At 54.0% G+C, this 19,324-nt stretch overlaps 3 protein-coding genes across 6 annotated transcripts; 2 read left to right on the top strand and 1 right to left on the bottom strand.

Annotated features, from left to right (window-relative positions):
- Nucleotides 1–8: 8 nt before the first annotated feature.
- Nucleotides 9–7,255, top strand: ARL16 (ADP ribosylation factor like GTPase 16). 2 transcript variants are annotated; one of them, XM_067020443.1, is made up of 5 exons: nucleotides 9–116; nucleotides 288–346; nucleotides 982–1,095; nucleotides 1,704–1,819; nucleotides 6,936–7,255. In XM_067020443.1, exons 1-5 carry the CDS (start codon nucleotides 56–58, stop codon nucleotides 7,015–7,017), a joined length of 432 nt encoding a protein of 143 aa, XP_066876544.1. In that variant the 5' UTR covers nucleotides 9–55; the 3' UTR covers nucleotides 7,018–7,255. The 2 variants fall into 2 exon arrangements, with proteins under 2 accessions (XP_066876544.1, XP_058903632.2); XM_059047649.2 differs by lacking the exon at nucleotides 6,936–7,255 and adding an exon at nucleotides 1,958–3,074.
- Nucleotides 2,223–16,208, bottom strand: CCDC137 (coiled-coil domain containing 137). Of its 3 annotated transcripts, none has more exons than XM_067020442.1 (7): nucleotides 16,003–16,189; nucleotides 15,472–15,605; nucleotides 13,808–14,027; nucleotides 12,238–12,320; nucleotides 12,009–12,088; nucleotides 11,610–11,833; nucleotides 2,223–5,852 (listed from the first exon to the last, which is right to left on the bottom strand). In XM_067020442.1, exons 1-6 carry the CDS (start codon nucleotides 16,149–16,151, stop codon nucleotides 11,612–11,614), a joined length of 888 nt encoding a protein of 295 aa, XP_066876543.1. In that variant the 5' UTR covers nucleotides 16,152–16,189; the 3' UTR covers nucleotides 2,223–5,852; nucleotides 11,610–11,611. The 3 variants fall into 3 exon arrangements, with proteins under 3 accessions (XP_066876543.1, XP_066876542.1, XP_058903616.1); XM_067020441.1 differs by lacking the exon at nucleotides 2,223–5,852 and adding an exon at nucleotides 6,003–6,138; XM_059047633.2 differs by lacking the exon at nucleotides 2,223–5,852 and having other exon boundaries at nucleotides 10,469–11,833; nucleotides 16,003–16,208.
- Nucleotides 16,209–16,270: 62 nt separating this feature from the next.
- On the top strand, nucleotides 16,271–17,851 carry OXLD1 (oxidoreductase like domain containing 1). The gene is made up of 2 exons (XM_059047650.2): nucleotides 16,271–16,402; nucleotides 17,291–17,851. Exons 1-2 carry the CDS (start codon nucleotides 16,343–16,345, stop codon nucleotides 17,690–17,692), a joined length of 462 nt encoding a protein of 153 aa, XP_058903633.1. The 5' UTR covers nucleotides 16,271–16,342; the 3' UTR covers nucleotides 17,693–17,851.
- The last annotated feature ends 1,473 nt before the right edge of the window (nucleotides 17,852–19,324 follow it).

A 19,324-nucleotide genomic window follows, 5' to 3' on the forward strand; every position in this document is an offset into this window, starting at 1 on the left:
GGCCTGGCGTCGCCAGGGCTCCGAGCCACCGGTGTAGAGTTGAGCAGGCAGCTGGATGTGTCTCCTGCTCGGGGCCACGGGTGTGGGGAAGACGCTGTTGGTGAAACGCTTGCAGACTATCCTTCAGCGCCGGGTGGGGGGGATGGGGGTCCGGAGGGCCCTGGGGGTCCGGGGGGCGATGGTGGCAAGCGGGGTGGGGGGCTCCCGGCCGGGGAGTGGGGCGCCCGGGGCGGGGTCCGTCCAGCGCTCTCTCCTCAGCCCGCTAGGAGACCTTGACTACCTCGCACAGCTGAGCTCCCGAGATGGGAAGGGCGACCTGGGCGATCCTCCCCCAACGCGGCCCACGGTAGGCGTCCGGCCTCTTGCAGGTTTAGGAGAAGCGGGTCCCCTTGCGGTTAGAAGAGCACTTTGGGTTCCTTTTTTGTGTGTGTAATATTTATTTGGTTGCGGCAGACGGGCTCCTTTGTTGCGGCATGCATGTGGGATCTAGTTCCCTGACCAGGGATCGAACCGAGGCCTTCTGCATTGGGAGCCCGGAGTCTTCACCACTGTGCCACCAGGGAAGTCCCTGGGTTCCTTTAAATGGAAGCTGGGGTCTGGCGGGTCAGTGTGTTCAGTACAGACTTCAGGAGGTGGTGACGCCGCGGGCAGCCTGGCTCCGCCCGGACAGAGTCCCAGGGGATCCGGAGCCTCCCGCCCTTCACCACTGGTCAGACTGCATTTGCTGCTTGCCTCGCAGGGCGAATCCCGCTGGTGGGCGTTGGTGCCCTGTCCACAGCCAGCCAGCCCTGAGGGTTCTGGACGCCTGGGAGCATCTTCAGGCCTCCTCACTTACGGGTTCCGCCTTAGGGCTTAAACACTTGAGAAGACCTATGCTGGGGATTAGGTTGCAGTGTAAACGGCTGGGCACGTTGCTATCCAGGAGTTCCATGTGGGAAAGCGCTTGTGGTGGTCTCTGTGCATCCTGGTTTTTTTCCACAGGTGGGTACCAACCTAACGGACATCGTGGCTCACAGAAGGATCACCATCCGGGAGCTGGGGGGTTGCATGGGCCCCATCTGGTCCAGTTACTATGGAAACTGTCATTCTCTCCTGGTAGGTCCTGTCATTCTCTCCTGGTAGGTCGTAGTCTTTTGAACTTCCTTTGGGGAAGTATGTCCCTATTCCAGCGTTGTCTAGTCCCCAGTTTCACTTTGTGTGGGATAGAGTTTGGTTTCCTGGGCAACTGTGCGAGTCAAGGAAACAGGGTCCAGACTAGAGTTGCTTCCTTCTGGGACCCCAGCCTGATACCTAGGGCTCCTGAGCCCAGGCTAATGTGAAAACTCACAGAAGGCTTGCTGAGGGCAGTGTTCCTTTTCTGCAGGTAATTGTGCCATCCACTCACTGCCTTATTGCCCTGGGTGTGTTTTTACATATTATGTTTGAATTCTATATCCCCTGGTTCGTCCCATCCTGGCAAGGCCTGTGCCCCAAATTCTAGGACCCTTCCTTGGAAAAGTAATGGCCACACGGGTAGAGACTTCCGTGTAGGTGGAAACAAATAACACCGGTCCTTCTTGCACAGGTTGCTCCCCTCTGCTCCTGCCTTTCCGGAAGCCTTTCTTGCTCTTCCTGAGCCAGGCCTGTGATGCAAAGAGAGGAGGTTTGGCAGGGATGGTGTTCCATCGCAGGGGAGGTCCTAATTTCCATTTACTTCTTTCCAGTTCATGGTGGATGCCTCTAACCCCACCCAGCTCTCTGCATCCTGTGTGCAACTCCTGGGTCTCCTTTCGGCAGAACAACTTGCAGAAGCATCGGTTCTGATTCTCTTCAATAAAATGTACGTGTCCGTGAGCTGAGAGGCAATGCGGGGGTGCCCCAGGGCGGAGCTCCTGTGGAGTGTAGCCAGGAGGGTGGCTCGTTAGGGAGGGGGTGCAGCGATGGCAGCCTAGTCTGACAGGTATTGCTTTCACTCCAGTGACCTGCCCTGTTACATGACCATAGAAGAGATAAAGTCGTTAATCAGGCTCCCGGACCTCATTGCTTGTGCCAAGCAGAACATCACCACGGTAGAAATCAGTGCCTGGAAAGGCACTGGCTTGTCAGAAGTGCTGCGCTGGCTCGAGGACACCCACAGAACGAATGGTTGACTGCAGGGCTGAGAAGCGTGGCTGGCCTGCTCTGTGGCAAGAAGGCAGAAGCAGCACTGCTTGGCCTCTGGCCATCTGCTTTTTTTTTTTTTTTTTTTTGCGGTACGCGGGCCTTTCACTGTTGTGGCCTCTCCCGTCGCGGAGCGCAGGCTCAGCGGCCATGGCTCACGGGCCCAGCTGCTCCACAGCATGTGGGATCTTCCCGGACCGGGGCATGAACCCATGTCCCCTGCATCTGCAGGCGGATTCTCAACCACTGCGCCACCAGGGAAGCCCCCATCTGCTGCTTTTATAAGGGCAGGGTAAGCCCTAGAAGATGGAGTTCTGTGCTAAGTTGCAGTGATGGGTAAACTGAGGCACCCAGGTTAGAGAATTCCTAACATCTGCCCTCTGGCTCCAGCGCTAGGAGAGGAGGACAGGCCTTCCAGGTGGCTTGTGTCCTACACCATCCTGGGATGGTTCTAGGGGATTTGTTCCCCTGCCCCCCAGGAGAGCTGCTCTCTCAACTCTGACACAAGCTCCAACCTGTTGAGTTTCTGATACCTTGACAGTATAAGGAAGCTTGTGGGCAAACAACACCTGTTGCTTGGTGCATTTGTGTCCTAGGGTGTCTGTAACAAATCGCCACAAATGGTGGCTTGCAGCAGCATAAACTTATATTCACGGTGCTGGAAGCCAGAAGTGTGGAGGCTCTTAGGGAGAATCCATTCCCTGCTTCTAGTGGCTGCTGGTGCCGCTTGGTGTCGTCGGCTTGTGGCTCGCAGGACTTGAATCTCTGCCTCTGTCTTCACTTGGTCTTCTCTTTTTATAAGGAGGATGTAGGGCCCACCCTAAATCCAAGGTGATTTCATCTCAAGATCCACAGTTACATGTGCAAAGATCCAAGTTACAACTTGGACGTATCTTTTGGGGCCGCTATTAAACCTACTGCAGTCTGGTAAGAAACCCTCTGCTTCTGCGTGTGGTTGTGAGTTTCCTACAACAGCTTCCTCTGTCTCAGCTGGTGGTCTAGCTCATTGGGCCATCGGCCCAGGACCTCAGCTTCCTCGCGGTTTCCAGTTGGTCACTCTGTGGGGGTGAGGGAAGCTCTGTTCTACAGAGGTTGTAAATGGCACCCCCAAGAAAGCTCTGTATGTTCTGCAGGGCAGTGCGATCTCAAGTCTTCCTTTCCCTGTTGAAGCGATAGGCCTCCCAGTTCAGTGCTACCGCTCCCTGGGAAGGTTCTCAGTTGGCTCTTGGATGTACAGGGCCGGTGCCACCTTCTCAGGCAGACCACGTAGGTGCCAGTGGTCCCCCTCCATGGCGGGTCTGTGGAGATTTCACAGGACCCACAGTGACTGGCTGGCAGATGTCTCCCAATCTCAGGGCACCAAGGAGAACATGGCCAGACCTTGAAGTGTCAACCTTTCATGGGCCACATGCCTAGTTCGCCTTTTGGCTTGATGCAGGTGTGTTTTAACAAAGCATTTTAGCATTTTCCAAATGAGGCTGGTGCAGGTGGCACTGTTGAGGCCCTCCGAGGGCTTTTGGAAGGCCGGCATGGCCCCCATTGGTCTCATGGGGACCCAGGGCCCCAGCACCCCTGGGTCTCTCTAGGGTGGGAACAGTTCACACCAGCCTGCCTCAGCCACCCCTGTGGTTGTGCCTTTGCCCCAGCCACTCTGACCCCAGGGCCAGACATCCAGGCCCAGAGGGGACAGGCAGGGCTACATCTGTACAGGAGATTGGCCTGAGGGGTCTGGGCTCCCGTTGCCCTGTGTCCTCGACCCGCTCGTTTCCCTAGGTGCTCTGAGAAGTGGTTCTCAGTTGGAGTAAATGTCCTCCGTGAACAGATGCTGGAGCTGGGCAGGTGATCCTGAAGAGCCCTGAAAACAGTTTTCCCAAGACCTGCAGGACAGAACAGCCGGTTTTTGGAGGGGGTGACTGGCTGGACGGCTCAGTCTGAGGCCATGGAACGGTACTCTGCGGTGCCCATAACACCTGAACACGGGTGCAGCAGTGGTTTGGAGCCCCAGTGGGGACCGCTCTGTGACTGCGACCCTGGAGGGGGTGCTGGCCACCTGGAACCTGTCTTTTCCCTTCTGGGTTGAAGCGAGGTTCTGAGCAGAGGCTGGGACCTGAGAATCTGGTGAGGGGCTGGGCACTCTCCCTGGAGAACATGCCACCTGTACACACTCCCCATTCGCCCAGGTTACAGGGTGAGCTTCTGAACGCTGGGGTCCTGCTAGGCCCCCCAACACCACCCCCAAGGTTGGCTATCAGAGGGGTCCATCCATCCTCAGTGTCCCCGTTCTCAGAATTGCCTACAGAGCTTGGCAACATGGTGGCTGGATGGCCCCAGAGCTGCTGATGTGGCCTGGGTGCTGCTGGGGCCTCGCCACCTGCCCTGGTGGCACCTGGATTCAGCCATGCTCTGGCTGCCCCCAGCCCTCCTTTCCTTCTGCCAAGCCTCCCACAGGGCCTCCTCTCCTCCCCTTCCCCACCCGTGCCCTCTCGTCCCCACAAGCCCCTGCTCAGTGCTTCCATCAGGTTGTCCCCCACCCCCACTCTGGTCAGCTGTGGGTAGAGAGCTCCAGGTCAGCCAGGGCTTCACTTCCCACGAAACCTTGCTTCAAACTGCTAACGTGCCAGAAATGGCACGTAAATTCCACCTTCCATGTCCTCCACTGAGGGTGCTGGGGATTGTGCCAGAGAGCAGGAAAAAACCAAAACGGCTCAGGAAGAGACACAGGTCAGGGGAGAGACGGACCTGGGATTTCCAGGTCCCTGCTATGAGCAAAGGCCACAAATTTCAGGAGAGACAGTTCTGAACGGCCCCATCCAGTGATGGAAATGCCCACTGGTGCTTGGAAAAGCCATTGAGCCTGCATTTCCGGGTTTCCAAGTATGGACTCCAACCACGGAGTGAGTGACACCTGGGAATAATGTGCTGCTCAGATCTGCTGGGTTTTATTGCCAAGAAAAAAGGGGGTTTCAACTAGGGGAGGAGACTGCCTTCCTCTATGGCTCCTAAGCTGACAGGCAGAACAGGCCACCCTGAATGACAGCCTCACGTGCAAACCAGCAGGCTCCCTGTTAGCGCACCTTATAAACTGGTGTGTCTGGTGGAGTGGACACACCTGCCCCTGCTGTTGGGTTCCTCTGCTGTTCTTGGTCTGGGCCTAGTGAGTGCCAGGATCTAAAAGAAGCGGCAGAGCTAAGTGGCCCTAAGAGGGAGGAGCTCTGTTCCCACACACACACCCCGAAGCTGGGGCAAGTACTCCATCTAGCGGGAGGGAAAGCAGCAGCCGTGGTACTTGCCTGCATAGCACACCGTGGACCCCCAAATTCCATGTGGATGCCACAGGGCCCTCTGAACTCAGTACTGACATCTCAAAAGTGTTGATGCTGCCACCTGGTGTCTGTGTTCCCATACTGGCTTGGGGGGTGCAAGAGTCCCCCAGATACCAGGCAGGACCAAAGCAAAGACCGCCTCCTGCTGGCCCCAGGCCCAAAGCAGGCCTGGAGCACTAGTGCTGTCACGTGCAAGTTTTATATTTTGTATAAAATATAAAAGAATACGTTTAAGATAGTTCACTTGCTCACCTGTTAAAAATGAGTAAAAGAAAAGAATTTTAAAATGTCAGTAAAATTAGGGGAATTCCCTGGTGGTCCAGTGGTTAGGACTGCGTGCTTTCACTGCAGAGGGCCCAGGTTCAGTCCCTGGTCCAGGAAACTAAGATCCTGCAAGACACGTGGCATGGCCAAAAAAAATAAATCAGTAAAATTAGATAATTTAATGAATAGTGAATTTCATTTACAAAGTGATAGCTTTTTAATATTCAGGAGTAAACTGTCAAGAAATGTAAAGGACACATGAAGGAAACCACAAACTAGCAGCAAGGAACAGAAAAGATTTATAGAAACAGTGGTTCTTAACTGGGGCAGTTTGGCCACCAGTGGACAGTCTGTAAATATTTTGGATGGTACAGCTGCAGGGTAGGGCCTGTGCTCCGGCATCTATATGTATCTATAAATATATAGAGAGGGAGAAAGAATGAAATTTATTTTAAGGAACTACCTCGGGACTTCCCTGGTGGTGCAGTGGTTGGGAATCCACCTGCCAATGCAGGGGACACAGGTTTGAGCCCTGGTCCGGGAAGATCCCGCCTTCCACAGAGCAACTAAGCCCATGTGCCAAGATTACTGAGTCTGTGCTGTAGAGCCTGTGAGCCACAACTACCGAAGCCCACACGCTCTAGAGCCCATGCTCTGCAACGAGAAGCCACCACAATGAGAAGCCCGTGCACTGCAACAAAGAGTAGCCCCTGCTTGACGCAACTACAGAAGGCCTGCGCACAGCAATGAAGACCCAATGTAACCAAAAATAAATAAAAAATAAATTGAAAAAAATTTTAAAAATAAGAAAAAATTTTGGAAAAGGAACTAGCTCATGTGATTTTGGAGACTGGTAAGTCCAAAATCTGCAGGATGAGCAGCAGCCTGGTGACCTGGGTTGGTGGTATATTTCCAGTCTGAAGGCCATCTAGGGCAGATTCCTTCTTGGTTTGAGGGGGAGGTCAGTCTTTTCTATTAAGCTCTTCAACTGACTGGATGAAGCCCCCCCACCTGTATTATGGAGGGTAATCTGCCCTACTCATAAGGTCTACTGATGTAAATGTTAATCTCATCTAAAAAACATCTTCACAGAAACATCTAGAATAATGTCTGTCCCATGGTGGACATGAAAGTGAGTTCCTTGGTCTGAAGAAGTGATGGTCTGCTGTCCAAACTGGTGCAATATCTTCTGTTGTGATTCTTTCGTAGTATTCTGAGCATTTGCATCTACCACCAGGGCAGCAAAGCACAGTCCAGAGTTGGCGCCTCTTCATGTCAGGACCCCCTGTAGCCCCAGGCTTCTGGCATCAGTCTGACTTGCCCCCTATGCTCAGGGCCTGCCCACCAGGGCACCTGCTGTGCAGCCATCTGTGATCTCGGTGTCTCACGTTGGCAGATGGGACAGTTGTTACTGACATTTTGGGCCTCAGAGGGCGCAAGAGGACTACAGGCACCTCAGAGATACTGTGGGTTCCTGTCCAGACCACCACAATAAAGCGAATATCATAATAAAGCAAGCCACACAAATATTTTGGTTCCCCAGTGCATACGTTTGAAATATTGTGAGAATTACCAAAATTTGACACAAATTTGACATGGAAGCGAGCAAGTGCTGACATGGAAGCGATCAAGTGCTGCTGGGAAAATGGCATCCATAAACTTGCTTGACACAGGGCTATCACAAACCTTCAATTTGTAAAAATCACATTATCTACGAAGCGTAATAAAATGAGGTCTGCCTGCATGTCTAGATTCAGCCCATCTCTGCATTGCTGCAGTGCCCCATGTCCACAGATTTCATGGACCCAGGTGGCCATCTCACGGCAGCACGTGGGGATAGCTTATCAGTTCCAGTCACCTTCCAAACCTGGAAAGGGGTTCTTCTGATGGACACTAGTATGTCCTACACTAATGTGCCCCTCAAATTCCCACAGTGATTTCCACAGGGCTGTGCCCCTAATGGGCATCCTTTAATAAGCCAGGTTTCCACTGCCCTCCTGCCTGACCATATAGCCAGGCCACTGGCCACTACCCATGAGTCAGTAATAACTCAAACATATAGGCTTTTACCACTGCTCAGTTCTTCCATCATTGTTAGAAAAACTGCATGCAATTCAGCCCAAATGAGCTGGTCCATTCTTTGGTCTTTATGTAGCAGCTTTCCAAACGAGATGTCCATTCACTTCGGAACTGCCGTCCACAAACCAAACAGCTCTTTGTTGGTCAGTCAAGAGCTGTTGACAGGGCACTGTCCAAGTGAAGGTAGAATCCAGCACTTCCTCAAGCAGTTCCAGAGTCAGTGCTGGGGGCAAAAGAGGCTTCCTGCCTCCTACACCTCCCTGCTTTCCCCAGGCACCTTGGTCTGGTATAAACTATTTCCACTTTCATATTTATATGGAACCCTTCTGGGGACTGCCATCCCCATTAAAGTGTTTCTCTGACATCATCCTACACATCATAGCTTTGTCAGAGCTTAAGATCATCTTATGTCCTTCAGTCATCAGGGTAACTTCAGTTAATGTCAGGTGGCAAGGTGGTAAACCCCCCTCAAGTGGAAGTTCTCCTGTCCAAAGTCCCAGCAGCTGTCGCCGGGGGGTGCTCACAGGCTCTCAGCCTCCACACAGGGCCACCGCACAGAGAATCTGTCCCTGACTAGCACCCCAGCTTCTACCTTCGCACTGTGTGGACTCAGCCAACCTTACCGGTTCCCATTTAGCATGTCCTGAAAGGCAGTTATATGCCTTCTGTTTTATAAGACTAGGTGGGGGGACTGTCCCCCAGACAGGTACAATGTCCATCCCCATAATACAATCAGGTAAAACAGATGCAACCACTTCACAAAATGCCTGTTCAAACATGCCAATTCTACACACCTTTCCCTTACTTCCATCAACTCTTACATTCCTAACTGTGGCCTCCGGTGTTTCAGTTTTACAGTTTTACTGGGTAGGGGAAGTGTCCCCAGCCATCCCTGTAAAATCCCTGTAAATTCAGGTTGGGAGAGACAACTTCTGTACATAATACTTGCCTAAACATTCCAACTCTCATAACCCCACCAACCGTGACACTGTCACATCCTCTCAGCCTGACTGCATCCAAGTCAGGGCTTCTCCCAGGCTTTTGGTACCACAGTCTTAGGGCTCCTGGGTCAAGGAGTCCTGGAAACTTCCCTTCTCCACCCTCTATTTTACCCACTCTTGTGCAGAAGTCCGCAGCGAGGGGTTGAGCCAAGAGACCCAGGCCTTCAGTCAATCTTTTTTTTTTTTGCGGTACGCGGGCCTCTCACTGTTGTGGCCTCTCCCGTTGCGGAGCACAGGCTCCGGATGTGCAGGCTCAGCGGCCACGGCTCACGGGCCCAGCCGCCCCGCGGCAAGTGGGATCTTCCCAGACTGGGGCACGAACCCGTGTCCCCTGCATCGGCAGGCGGACTCTCAACCACTGCGCCACCAGGGAAGCCCCTTCAGTCAATCTTTATCTTGGTTAATTGACCTAACTGTTGACCCAAGTGATTGCTGGTTGGGATTCTCAGTGTAATCTCTGCCTTCTGGCTGTTAAATGTCTCCAAACTGGGGTAAACAAAGCAGACTTGTTTGGGGTCCTTTAATGTTGGGGCCCAACAGAGGGTCCCTTTGGTCTGCCCAACCTAGGTAGCACTGTATTAAAACCTTTGTTTTAACCCCATCAATGTCTGTTTTATTCATCCCTTTTCTTTTTTTTTTTTGGCCGCACCGCGCGGCTTGCAAGATCTTAGCTCCCTGACCAGGGATCAAACCCGTGCCCTCTGCAGTGGCAGCTCAGAGTCCTAACCACTGGACCACCAGGGAATTGCCCATCCCATTTCTTAATAACCATCTAAAGGGGGGTGGGGGAAGGAGGGAGTTTGGGGTTAGGAGATGCAAATTATTATATATAGGAAGGATAAACAATGTTCTACTGTATAAACACAGGGAACTATATTCAATATCCTGTGATAAACCATAATGGAAAAGAATATGAAAAAGAATGTGTGTGTGTATATATGTAACAATCAGTTTGCTACACAGCATAAATTAACACATTGTAAATCAACTATACTTCAATAAAAATAAATAACTTACCATCTAACGACTGCTATCCTGCTCATCCCTTCCTGATTCCTTATGACATTCTTAAGGTCAACACCTTTAACCCGGGCTGAGTGTCTTGATGGCTGATCCTACCTGGGTTCTGTCTCTAGGGATGACCCAAGTGTGGGCTCCATTTCTGAGGGGTGATACCCAGCTTGTGGGTCCATCTCTGAGGGGTGACCTCTGGCCTAGTCACCACCTCTGATGGGTGAGATTGGGCCTGGTGACATCTCTGATGGTAAAGCCAGCCTGAGCTAATTTGACCAGTTTTAGGGGCACTCTGACAAGGGCCTGAGGGAATGTAATTTCCACATTTCATGTGACCAAAGGCAAACTTCCCTCACCACGACCTGTTTCTTCATTGCCACATTCATACTGTACTTGCACTATATCCAAGAAACACCAGTGTTTCTCAGCGACCCCACCTCACCCCTTGCTCTTGCTGCCCTGCCTGTCTCGGGACCCTATTGTCAGAAGGATGCCAACACTGAACCAGAGATGTGCTGCCTGCCCCAACTGCCATGTGATGGGGGCAAGTCCTGGCTACTGCATGGCAACCAGCGCCTGGTCATCCCACACAGGGGCTGGGGCCACCCGCCATGCAGAAACACACCCATGAAAGAGTGACAGCCCTGGTTCCAGGTAGAGCTTCCACAACTTAAATTTTTTAATTCAAAAATAAACTTCATTACATAAAAGGCAAACTTGGGGAAGAGCAAAAACAGATCCCACAGAACTCCACACTCATTCTCTAGGATTGCCAGTGCTGAGGCCTGGCGCTGACTGAGCTGTCCAGGCCATCTTTGGTGGCTAGAGAAGCCCAAGCTGGAGAGAGTAAGGGAGCCCGGCAGCTGTCCTTCTCCAACGGGGCTATGAGTGGCCTGCCCCTGTCCCTCCATGTTCAATTGCTAACAGTCTGTAAGCCCCATCCCCATTCTCTCACTTGTATACCACGTCTGAGCAGGATGATAAACCCAGGTGCTCCCTCCTTTCGCACCTGTGGGAGATTCAAACCTCGCCAGGCCCTGCCGTTGGCAGGAACTCACAAGGCCCCTCTGACCACAGGAAAGTCCTGGGCTGGGCTCCTGTCCTTGCTGTCAAGCCACTCTAAACCTGCTAGAGAGCCCTGCCCTGTCCTCCCCAGAGACCCTGATGACATAAGGACCCAGCCTCCCCAAACCTCGATGTGGGTGGCTCAGTCTCCACACCCAAACAGGAGCTGGGGTGGCTCCACCTGCCCTGCGACAACTTGTGACAGCAGTGCCGTGAGCCGGTCTAGGTGGCCTAGATGCTGACCCCCGCCCTTTCCCCACACCAGCCTGCTGCCTGGCTCTCACTCTAGCTGTACTGCTCTGTCGAATCCAATAGAGCCTCGCTTATTGATTTAGTTAACCTAAATCGGCAGTGTCTACGACTAACTGGTATTTAGAGACAGGATTATAAGACTGGCCGTCTGTAAAGTGGCCCTAGATTGTGTCTCAGCCTGGACCTCTGTTTCAGAACAAAGCTGTATGTGATGCCAGGCTCAAGGGAATGATGCTGGCTGCATCTCACCCAGGCCCTGGCCCTATCTCTGGGGGCTCAGGAGACAGATGATGCCCCGCGTGAGACATGGGGCCAGCAGGTGGTCACTCACGAAACGGCAGTCTTTAGGGAGAAAAAACAGGAGTCCTCTCCCCCACCTGAGTCCCAGGATGTGTGCCAGGGAGGGGACTCTTGACTGCAGGCCATCTGCCCATCTACCCCCAACCCAGGTGCAGCATCTCTGGTCCCTCACCATCACAGCTGCATCTTTGGCTTCTTCCCAGAAGGGAGGTGGGGTGGCTGTGGTGACTGAGTCCCCTGCCGCTGCTGCTGCAGTTTCTTTAGCGCCCTATAGGCATTCACAGCCCGCTCTCTCTCCTCCGCCACGATCCGCTGTCTGGCCAGAGAGCTGGTCAGAGGCTGGGACACACTGCCAGGGCTTAAAAGCATCTTCAACATCAGCGATTTCTTGCCAGGCTGAGGAAGAGAGAGAGGGAGGTTGAGGCACAGATTCAGGAAGGAGGGGAGGTAACAAAGAGCCTAGGTCAGCCCAATAGCTTAAGCCCAGTGAGAACATGGTGCTCTCCACCTGTGTGCCCTGAACCAGGAAGCACCGAGGGGCAAAAAGGGCAACTCCCCTACCCCTTCTTACCTGGTTCCTACTTGTGCTCATCCTGGGCTTGGCAGTCAGCTCTGGGGGCTGCAGGGCAACCTCACCAAACTTCACTGTGTCTGCAGGGGCAGAGAAGAACAACTGAGGCCTGCTGCCCACACAACCACTGCAGCCCTGGCACCCAGAGCCACTGTCCACCCACCCACCGACCCTGGGGAGACAGTTTCCCCAGAACCAGGGCTGACACAATTGCTTTGTGAAGAGCTACCTCGGAGCAGCTCCTGCTCCAGCCTTTCTGCTGCCTTTTCCTCCCTCCTCTGCTGGACCTTATCCAGCCGTCGCTTCTGGAACCTGGGAAGAGAGCACAGTGCTGTTCATTTTCCTAAACTCTCATTTCACTGGACTCAGCAAGAGGTAGAGGTCACCCCTGCCCACAAGGGATGCATCATGAAAGACCCCAGGTGGCTGCCTCTGAACCCCAGGACCCACAGAGGACACTCCGAACCTAGGAGGCCCCTCCAAAGTTCCAAGTCAGGGGTCCTCAGTGGCTGTGGCTATACCTCTACAGCCCATCAAACAATGTCTGGAGATGTTGTGTTGTCACAACGTCGTGGGGAGAGGGGTGCTCCTGACACCTCATGGGTGGAGGCCAGGAATGCTGCTCAACGCCCTACAGTGCACGGAATGGCCCCCACCCCAGAGAATCATCTGTCCCAAGTGTCAACTGTGCTACTGTGTGTAAACGGCCCCGCAGAGCAGCATCTGTGACGTGGTCCCTTACTGTTACCAGAATCAACATTCAATGACAGTTTTGGAGATCACTGTGGCTTTAGGTGGTACTTGGGATATGTTTTCTGTGATGTAATTTTCACTGGTTAATGTAAGTACACGTATGATAAGAATCTGGATGTAGGAAAACTCTACAAAGCTGAAAACAATCTAACTTTCACAGCTTTTAAAAAAATTTCTTTTTTTCTTTTTTTTTTTTTTTAATTTAGGCCACACCGTATGGCGTGCGGGATCTTAATTCCCCAACCAGGGATCGAATCCGCACTCCCTGAAGCGGAAACTAGTAGGAGTCTTAGCCACTGGACCACCAAAAAAGTGCCCACTTTGAGAGAAATTTCTGATGAAAGCCTGGCTTGATTCATGACAAAAGTTACAGTAAAGGCAGACAACACATCTCAAAAAGCATTTGTTTGCTGAAACCACTGCCCCAGCTTCCAACCACAGGCTCAGGGAGGTGGCACACAGCTTGCATCCCAGACTTCTCCAGGGCTGAGGGTAGGGATGGGCAGGGGAGCCGCAGCTGGCGGTGGGCTTCCTCCTGGTGCCAATTTCACCATTTCACCCACCAGGAAGCTGAGTCTGAGAGGTCACAGAATTTGTACAAATGACATAGCTACAGGCTCTCAAATCTCTTAGGGGCTGGAAAGGTGAACCCTGGAAACCAGTTTCCGTGGGGCAGGCATAGTCCCGACAGCCTGCAGGCCCTCCTGGGAGGACACTGAACCTCACTGTTTTTCTACTTCCCTATAACAACTGGCCCGGGGTGGACAGCTGGCCCTCAACCTCACTTGGCTCTTGGACGCCTTCATGCTTTCCAGAGAGAGGCACAGACAGAGCTAGGCCTTCAGAGTTCTATGGGTTCAGAGCCTCCCAGAAGCGCTGAGGTTAAGTGGCTGCGGTACAGAGAAAAACGCTCACTGACTCCAGGTCCTGCTCGGCCTGAATCATGGGGTAGGTGGGGTGCCCCTTGGCAACAAGATGCTGTCAATGCAGAAGAAATCTGTGGGACCCCACAGCCCTGCCTCCCAGCCCCTGCAGCCCCCACTCACGCTTTCTTCCTCTCCGACTTCTCCTTGGGAGCCGCCTGCACCTCAGGCTGCCGGCTGGCCTGGTGCTTGCTGAGGAATAGCACATGCTGCGCCTCCTGCTCCATGCGCTGGACATAGGCCCTGTTGGACTCCCACTTCTTCTGCTTGAACGTGGGTACAGCAATGTCCGGCTCCACTCCCTTTGCTTCCTTCTCCAATGTCTTACTGAAGGCCACCTGGGCTGAGGACAAAGGGAGACCTCAGAGGGGAAGTCGTGAAGTGAAGGTGGGAGGGAGAAGGTGGTGCTGGACTGGCCGCCCATGTTCATCTCCCCTCCCAGGCCACAGGAAGGGAAGACCAGGCTCACGTGGGAGCTAAAGAGGATCTAAGATGCCAGCTGGGGGTAACCTGGGGTGGGACCCCCACAGTCCACTGGTACACGTCAAAGATGTCCTCTGCAGCTCAGTTGAAAAAGGAAACTGGAAACAACCTAAGTATCCGTCACTAGCTGACTAGCTGAATGAATCCCCCTATGTTCACCCAGAGACGTCACTCAACAGCTACTGAGAGCTCGGTAGAGCTATGATAAGGACGTAGAAAGACCTACAAAATCCACTGGTAGCGAAAACCCAGGACACCAAACTATATAGAGAATGAAGGTATAGCTTTTACCTCATAAATATGTGAAAATGTGCATATTTCCCCTGGGAAGGTAAACAAGACGAACAGTGGTTTCTTTTAGGGGGAGGGAGCAGGATTCAAATACAGGGAAGGAGGCCACACCTCACCTCATATCTTTCAGTACTGTTTGATTTCACCACGTGTGTAAGTTTATGTCTTTTAAATAACTTACACTCCAAGAAGAGCTGATTCAATAAAGCATGGTTCAGAATGTGCCATCTTCCATCTGGGCCAGTGCCCTCCTCTACCCCTCCCCCTCCTCAACTCTTTATTACATTACCGCTTTGGTAGCCATCTAACCCCCAATGAAAAGCCTAAGGTTGACAAAGAAATTACAAAACAGCATTGCTGCCAAATCAGTCCCATGTTTGGGAAAACAAATACCTGTACGTGTACACAAAACACGAACACCATGGACCCCATTCCCCAGCATCTGGAGTGTTATCTCTGGCAGAGGCTGACAGGTGGGCACCCTACCTGGCCTTGGGGGAAGGGTGGGAGGGATGAGTTTCTCAGGAGGATCTGATCAATTCCCTCCATAACCTCTAGAAACCATACACTTCTCTCTACCATGATTTCTGCACTCTGGTCCAAGGAACCATCATCATTTCTTACTTGCAAGAGACTCGCTGGCCTGCAGTGTCCTCTCGCCCCCTCGACTGTTACACAGTGACCTTTCCTTCAAGTAAATCTGAACTGACCGTCCCCTCTGATGGATCTCCACTACTCCTGGGAAGGGCAAATCAACACTTCCAACCTTGGCCCACGAGGCCCCAGGGGCTCCTTTTGGAGCCTCACCTGAAACCACACTGCCACCTGCTGCCAGCCACTGCTCTGGCCCTGGTGACACCAGCCTTTGGTCAGTCCTCCACATTGCTCCTGCACCGCCAGACTGCTGGGGTCTGGCAGATTTCTTCTGCCTGAAACGCCACTGAATACTTGGGCAATTAAGTAGACTCAAACACGCAAGGCTTTATGACCACCCAGCATTGGCCTGCAGTTACCCTCTTTCTTCCTCTTCTTGTTACTGATGGGGTTTTTCATCTCCTGGCGGCTCCTCATGATCTCTCGGAGCCGGAAAGGGATTTCCTGTTCATCCTGGTTCTTAGGCTTGCAATTCACTTTCTTCTTTTCTTTGCTGGGAAGGAGAACACGGGGGTGAGACACGTCTCCAAACGAGTATAAGCAGAATCAGAGAAACCGAAGCTGAGCCTGGAGAAAGAAACTTCGCAGGCCACCCTGGCCGCTGTAGTGCGTGCCGGTCAAGGGAACACGGCCTCGTCCTCGCCCGCCCGGAAGCTGTCCCTGGACCGGTTTCTCACAGGACGCTGGGTGCGGGGCGCTCCGAGAGCCCCAGGGAGGCCCGTCGCTCCCTGACCTCGTCCAGGATAGCAAAGACGGCGCCCCGGAAGGTGACAAGTGCCACACCGGAGACTCCCTCACGCCTCCGCCCACCGCACGGACCACGCAGCGCGCTGGGCCCGGCGCGGAGAAGGGTGCCGGGGAGTCTTCAGGACGATGAGGCCGGCACCCACCTGCGCGGCCCCGGCCGTGGCGCCGAGCGCTGCTTCCCCGGCTCCTGCTGCCTCCGGCCCTGCGGTCGCCCTGGGCTCCCTATCAACGCCGTCCCCGCCATCCCCGCCGTCCCCGCCGGCGCCACAGCTCGACGCCGTGCTCCCGCCATCTACACGCCCTGCGCTCAAACGAGAAGCCACTTCCGCAAGATCCGGCCCCCACGCCCGCCATTTCCGCTTCCTGCGCTCACTGGGGCTGCGCAGCTCCTTGACGGGCCGGGATTGGCTAGAGCGGCCGCCACTCACAGCTTGGGCGGCGCCGACTGGGGGGGTGCCTGCGCCTTGGGCCAGGCCGTGGGCGATGCTGCTGTGGAGTGTACCCCGGGGAGGCCTGGCGGTGTCAGTCGCTGCCCGCGGCCTGGCAAGTACCGGCGGGGACGGGGACGGAATGCTTTCGGGAGGCCGGACCCCGCTGGGGCCGAGAAGCCCCGCTCTCCCGGCAGCCGGGCAGAGCCCAGGGTAGCGCCGGCGGGTTCTGAGCTCGTTCCCTCGTCCAGTACCTGTTGAACACCTCATGTGTGCGAAGCCTTTGGGGAAACTCAGTGAACAGGGAGTTGGTGCTCCTCGCAAGAGGAGTTAGAGAAATAAGTAAAGTTTTCGCCTGTGTTCAGTGCCCTGGAGACAGACCAGGGAAGGGGACCTGGGGGCCAGGGTGGGGGCTGGAGGTGGGGAGAGGGCTGCCCACTGGCCTTTGGGAATGACTTGGGCTTCTCATGTGACAGAGAGAAACAGGGATGAAGGGGTGATGCGATTAGTCAGGATGCTCACGGGGGAGGAACGTGGCAGTACCGGTTGGAGAGGGAGAGGTGGCTGTGTGGCCTGGAGCTCACAGGCTTCCGCCCCCGCGCTTCCGCCCCCGCGCTTCCGCCCCCGCGCTTCCGCCCCCGCGCTTCCGCCCCCGCGCTTCCGCCCCCGCGATACTCCTGTCCACCAGGCAGAGCCATCTTAGCTGGAGGTGCAGTCTCAACCCCCACCATCTGCTGGAGGGCACGCCTAGTGCGAGGCCTTGAACCCAGCATTTCTCATGAATCTGTGGCTCATCCTCGTACCAAGCGTTACAGCCATTTTACAAATGGGAAACTGAGTCTATAGGTGAAGTAACTTGTCTAAGGTTAACGCAGGAAGTGAGGAAACTGAGAAAGACGTGGAGCCCCCTGCCAGTGACAGGAGGCCGAAATTTCCCCAGAGCTGGAGGCAGGCGGAGCCTTACCGGCTTCCTGGAGACTCATGTGCTTATCTGAATCCTTAGGGGCCACTATCCAGCTGGGACTGGGGCCAAAGGCTTCCTGGAGGTGGCAGCATTCTTCACAGGATCCGAGTCCGTGAAGGCCACAGAGAGTTCAGGAAGGACCATGTGGAGGTGGGCTCCCAAGCAGGTGCAGCGGGCACTGGGCAGCCCGAGTCCTCCTTGCCTGATGGGGGCCCCTCAGAACCCCTGTACCCGCCACCCCCTGAGCTCCAGCCCCCCACCAACTGCTGCATGAGCGGCTGCCCCAACTGCGTGTGGGTGGAATACGCAGACGCACTGCTGCAGCACTACCAGGACGGCGGGGAGCGGGCCCTGGCCGCCCTGGAAGAGCACGTGGCTGATGAGAACCTCAAGGCCTTCCTCCGGATGGAGATCCAGCTCCGTGTGAGGAGTGGAAGATGAGCCGCCTGGCCAGACAGCCTCACCCCGACAGACTCCACCTCGGGATGCAGCACAGCCTCCTTTATCCACGGGCCCTTTGTGCAGCTGGTGTCGACGGGAACAGGAAGAGTTGTTTATTGACTTTGCCTGAGAATAAATAAGTTCTGTGTGGTGGTTAGACAGGAGGCTTTTGTGTTGTCATTCATAGGCGTGTATCACCTCAAGGAAAGCACGTGCAGATGTCATTGTATGTCCACTGGGCACCTACAGCCTTCACCAACCTGTGAGGTTGGCTAAACCTGTTTCCTTGACTGTTCAAGTGACAATGACCCCAGGGGCCCCCTTCTATGTCCCAGCATCCCAGAAGTCCCAAAGGTCAGCTCTGGTTACTCTCAGTGGTGCAGCAGAGGGAGGACCATCCTGTGCTGAGAGGTTGCTGTTAGCAAAGCTCTGGCAGGTACAAATGCCCGCAGGTGGCCTGGAATGTGCCCCATTTATCCAGCTGCAGGCTTTCAAGCTCTGATACCAGTGGCCTGGACGGACAGGGTTAAATGAACTTATACCTGTTATATCTCTCATTTAAGGGAAAAGCTTGGGTTGTTATAAGGCTTCACAAAGAATTTGAGCTGATAAGCAGGCCTTCCCAGGTAGGGACCTTCAATGTAAAGCCAGAGTTCCACAGAGACAGATCTGTGGACAAGAGAATGAAACTACACAGCCACAAAACATGCTGCCATGCTAATGCCTGGGGATACACCCGGTATTGCGAACTATTTTGGCCAGCTAGTGATGTCATCCAGAAGCAGTTTTGGTTGGTTCAGAGAAACATGATTATAGCAGTACATGTTTGTTACACTTTATATATCAGAGAGCATCTACTCCAACCCTGTCCTACAGATTTGAAAATGGCCCAGGAAGAGAAAGATTTCCCTAGAGACAAAAGCACAGCAGAGCCTAGTGGGCTTGGGGCCCCCGAAGGGATCTACAACATAGAGGTGGTTTATCTCAGAGATGTAGGAAGAGGTTTACTGTATTTTTCTCAAAAACATATTTGTGGGCTTCCCTGGTGGCGCAGTGGTTGAGAGTCCGCCTGCCAATGCAGGGGACACGGGTTCGTGCCCCGGTCCGGGAAGATCCCACATGCCGCGGAGCAGCTGGGTACGTGAGCCATGGCCACTGAGCCTGCGCGTCCAGAGCCTGTGCTCTGCAACGGGAGAGGCCACAACAGTGAGAGGCCCGTGGACCGGAAAAAAAACCTCACACTTATTTGTAAAAGATTTTCTATGTGTATATGATACTGGGGCAGATCTTTGAAGTCCCAGGAGGAGGGAACTAGGGGAAGTGGAGAGATGTACAATAGAAAATGCACCACATGGGGTGAGCAGCAGGTGCAAAGGCCCTGGGGTGGAAGAGGCTCCTTGGCGCATAGAGAGCAAGAGGAAGGGATGAGAGGTGAGGCCAAAGAAGTGGATAGGGACAGGCTATACAGGGCTTTGGGGGCACAAAGGCAGGTTCCTCAGCAGTCAGGACAGTAAGGGTGGGGAGGCCTAAGACAGCAGCCAGTGCCGTCTCATCCTTGCTTCAAAAATGAGCAGCTTCAGGAGAGTCTGGCTGTTTATGGTCACACGTCCTGTTCCTGCCTTGACCCTGTCC

This window comes from Kogia breviceps, chromosome 19 (genome assembly GCF_026419965.1).
Source record: "Kogia breviceps isolate mKogBre1 chromosome 19, mKogBre1 haplotype 1, whole genome shotgun sequence".
Classification (NCBI taxonomy): domain Eukaryota; kingdom Metazoa; phylum Chordata; class Mammalia; order Artiodactyla; family Physeteridae; genus Kogia; species Kogia breviceps.

Bases quoted from the DNA above. Each gene is read 5' to 3' on its own strand.
- ARL16 (XM_059047649.2), top strand. From the start codon at position 56: ATGTGTCTCCTGCTCGGGGCCACGGGTGTGGGGAAGACGCTGTTGGTG. The intron at 117-287 runs CTATCCTTCAGC...ACTACCTCGCAC, and splicing joins GTTGGTGAAACGCTTGCAGA to AGCTGAGCTCCCGAGATGGG. The intron at 1,820-1,957 runs GTACGTGTCCGT...CTTTCACTCCAG, and splicing joins CTGATTCTCTTCAATAAAAT to TGACCTGCCCTGTTACATGA.
- CCDC137 (XM_067020442.1), bottom strand. From the start codon at position 16,151: ATGGCGGGAGCACGGCGTCGAGCTGTGGCGCCGGCGGGGACGGCGGGG. The intron at 14,028-15,471 runs GTAACTGCAGGC...CTTTGTCCTCAG, and splicing joins CAAGAAGAGGAAGAAAGAGG to CCCAGGTGGCCTTCAGTAAG. The intron at 12,089-12,237 runs GTAGCTCTTCAC...CTGCCCCTGCAG, and splicing joins GGAGCAGGAGCTGCTCCGAG to ACACAGTGAAGTTTGGTGAG.
- OXLD1 (XM_059047650.2), top strand. From the start codon at position 16,343: ATGCTGCTGTGGAGTGTACCCCGGGGAGGCCTGGCGGTGTCAGTCGCT. The intron at 16,403-17,290 runs GCAAGTACCGGC...CTGAATCCTTAG, and splicing joins CAGTCGCTGCCCGCGGCCTG to GGGCCACTATCCAGCTGGGA.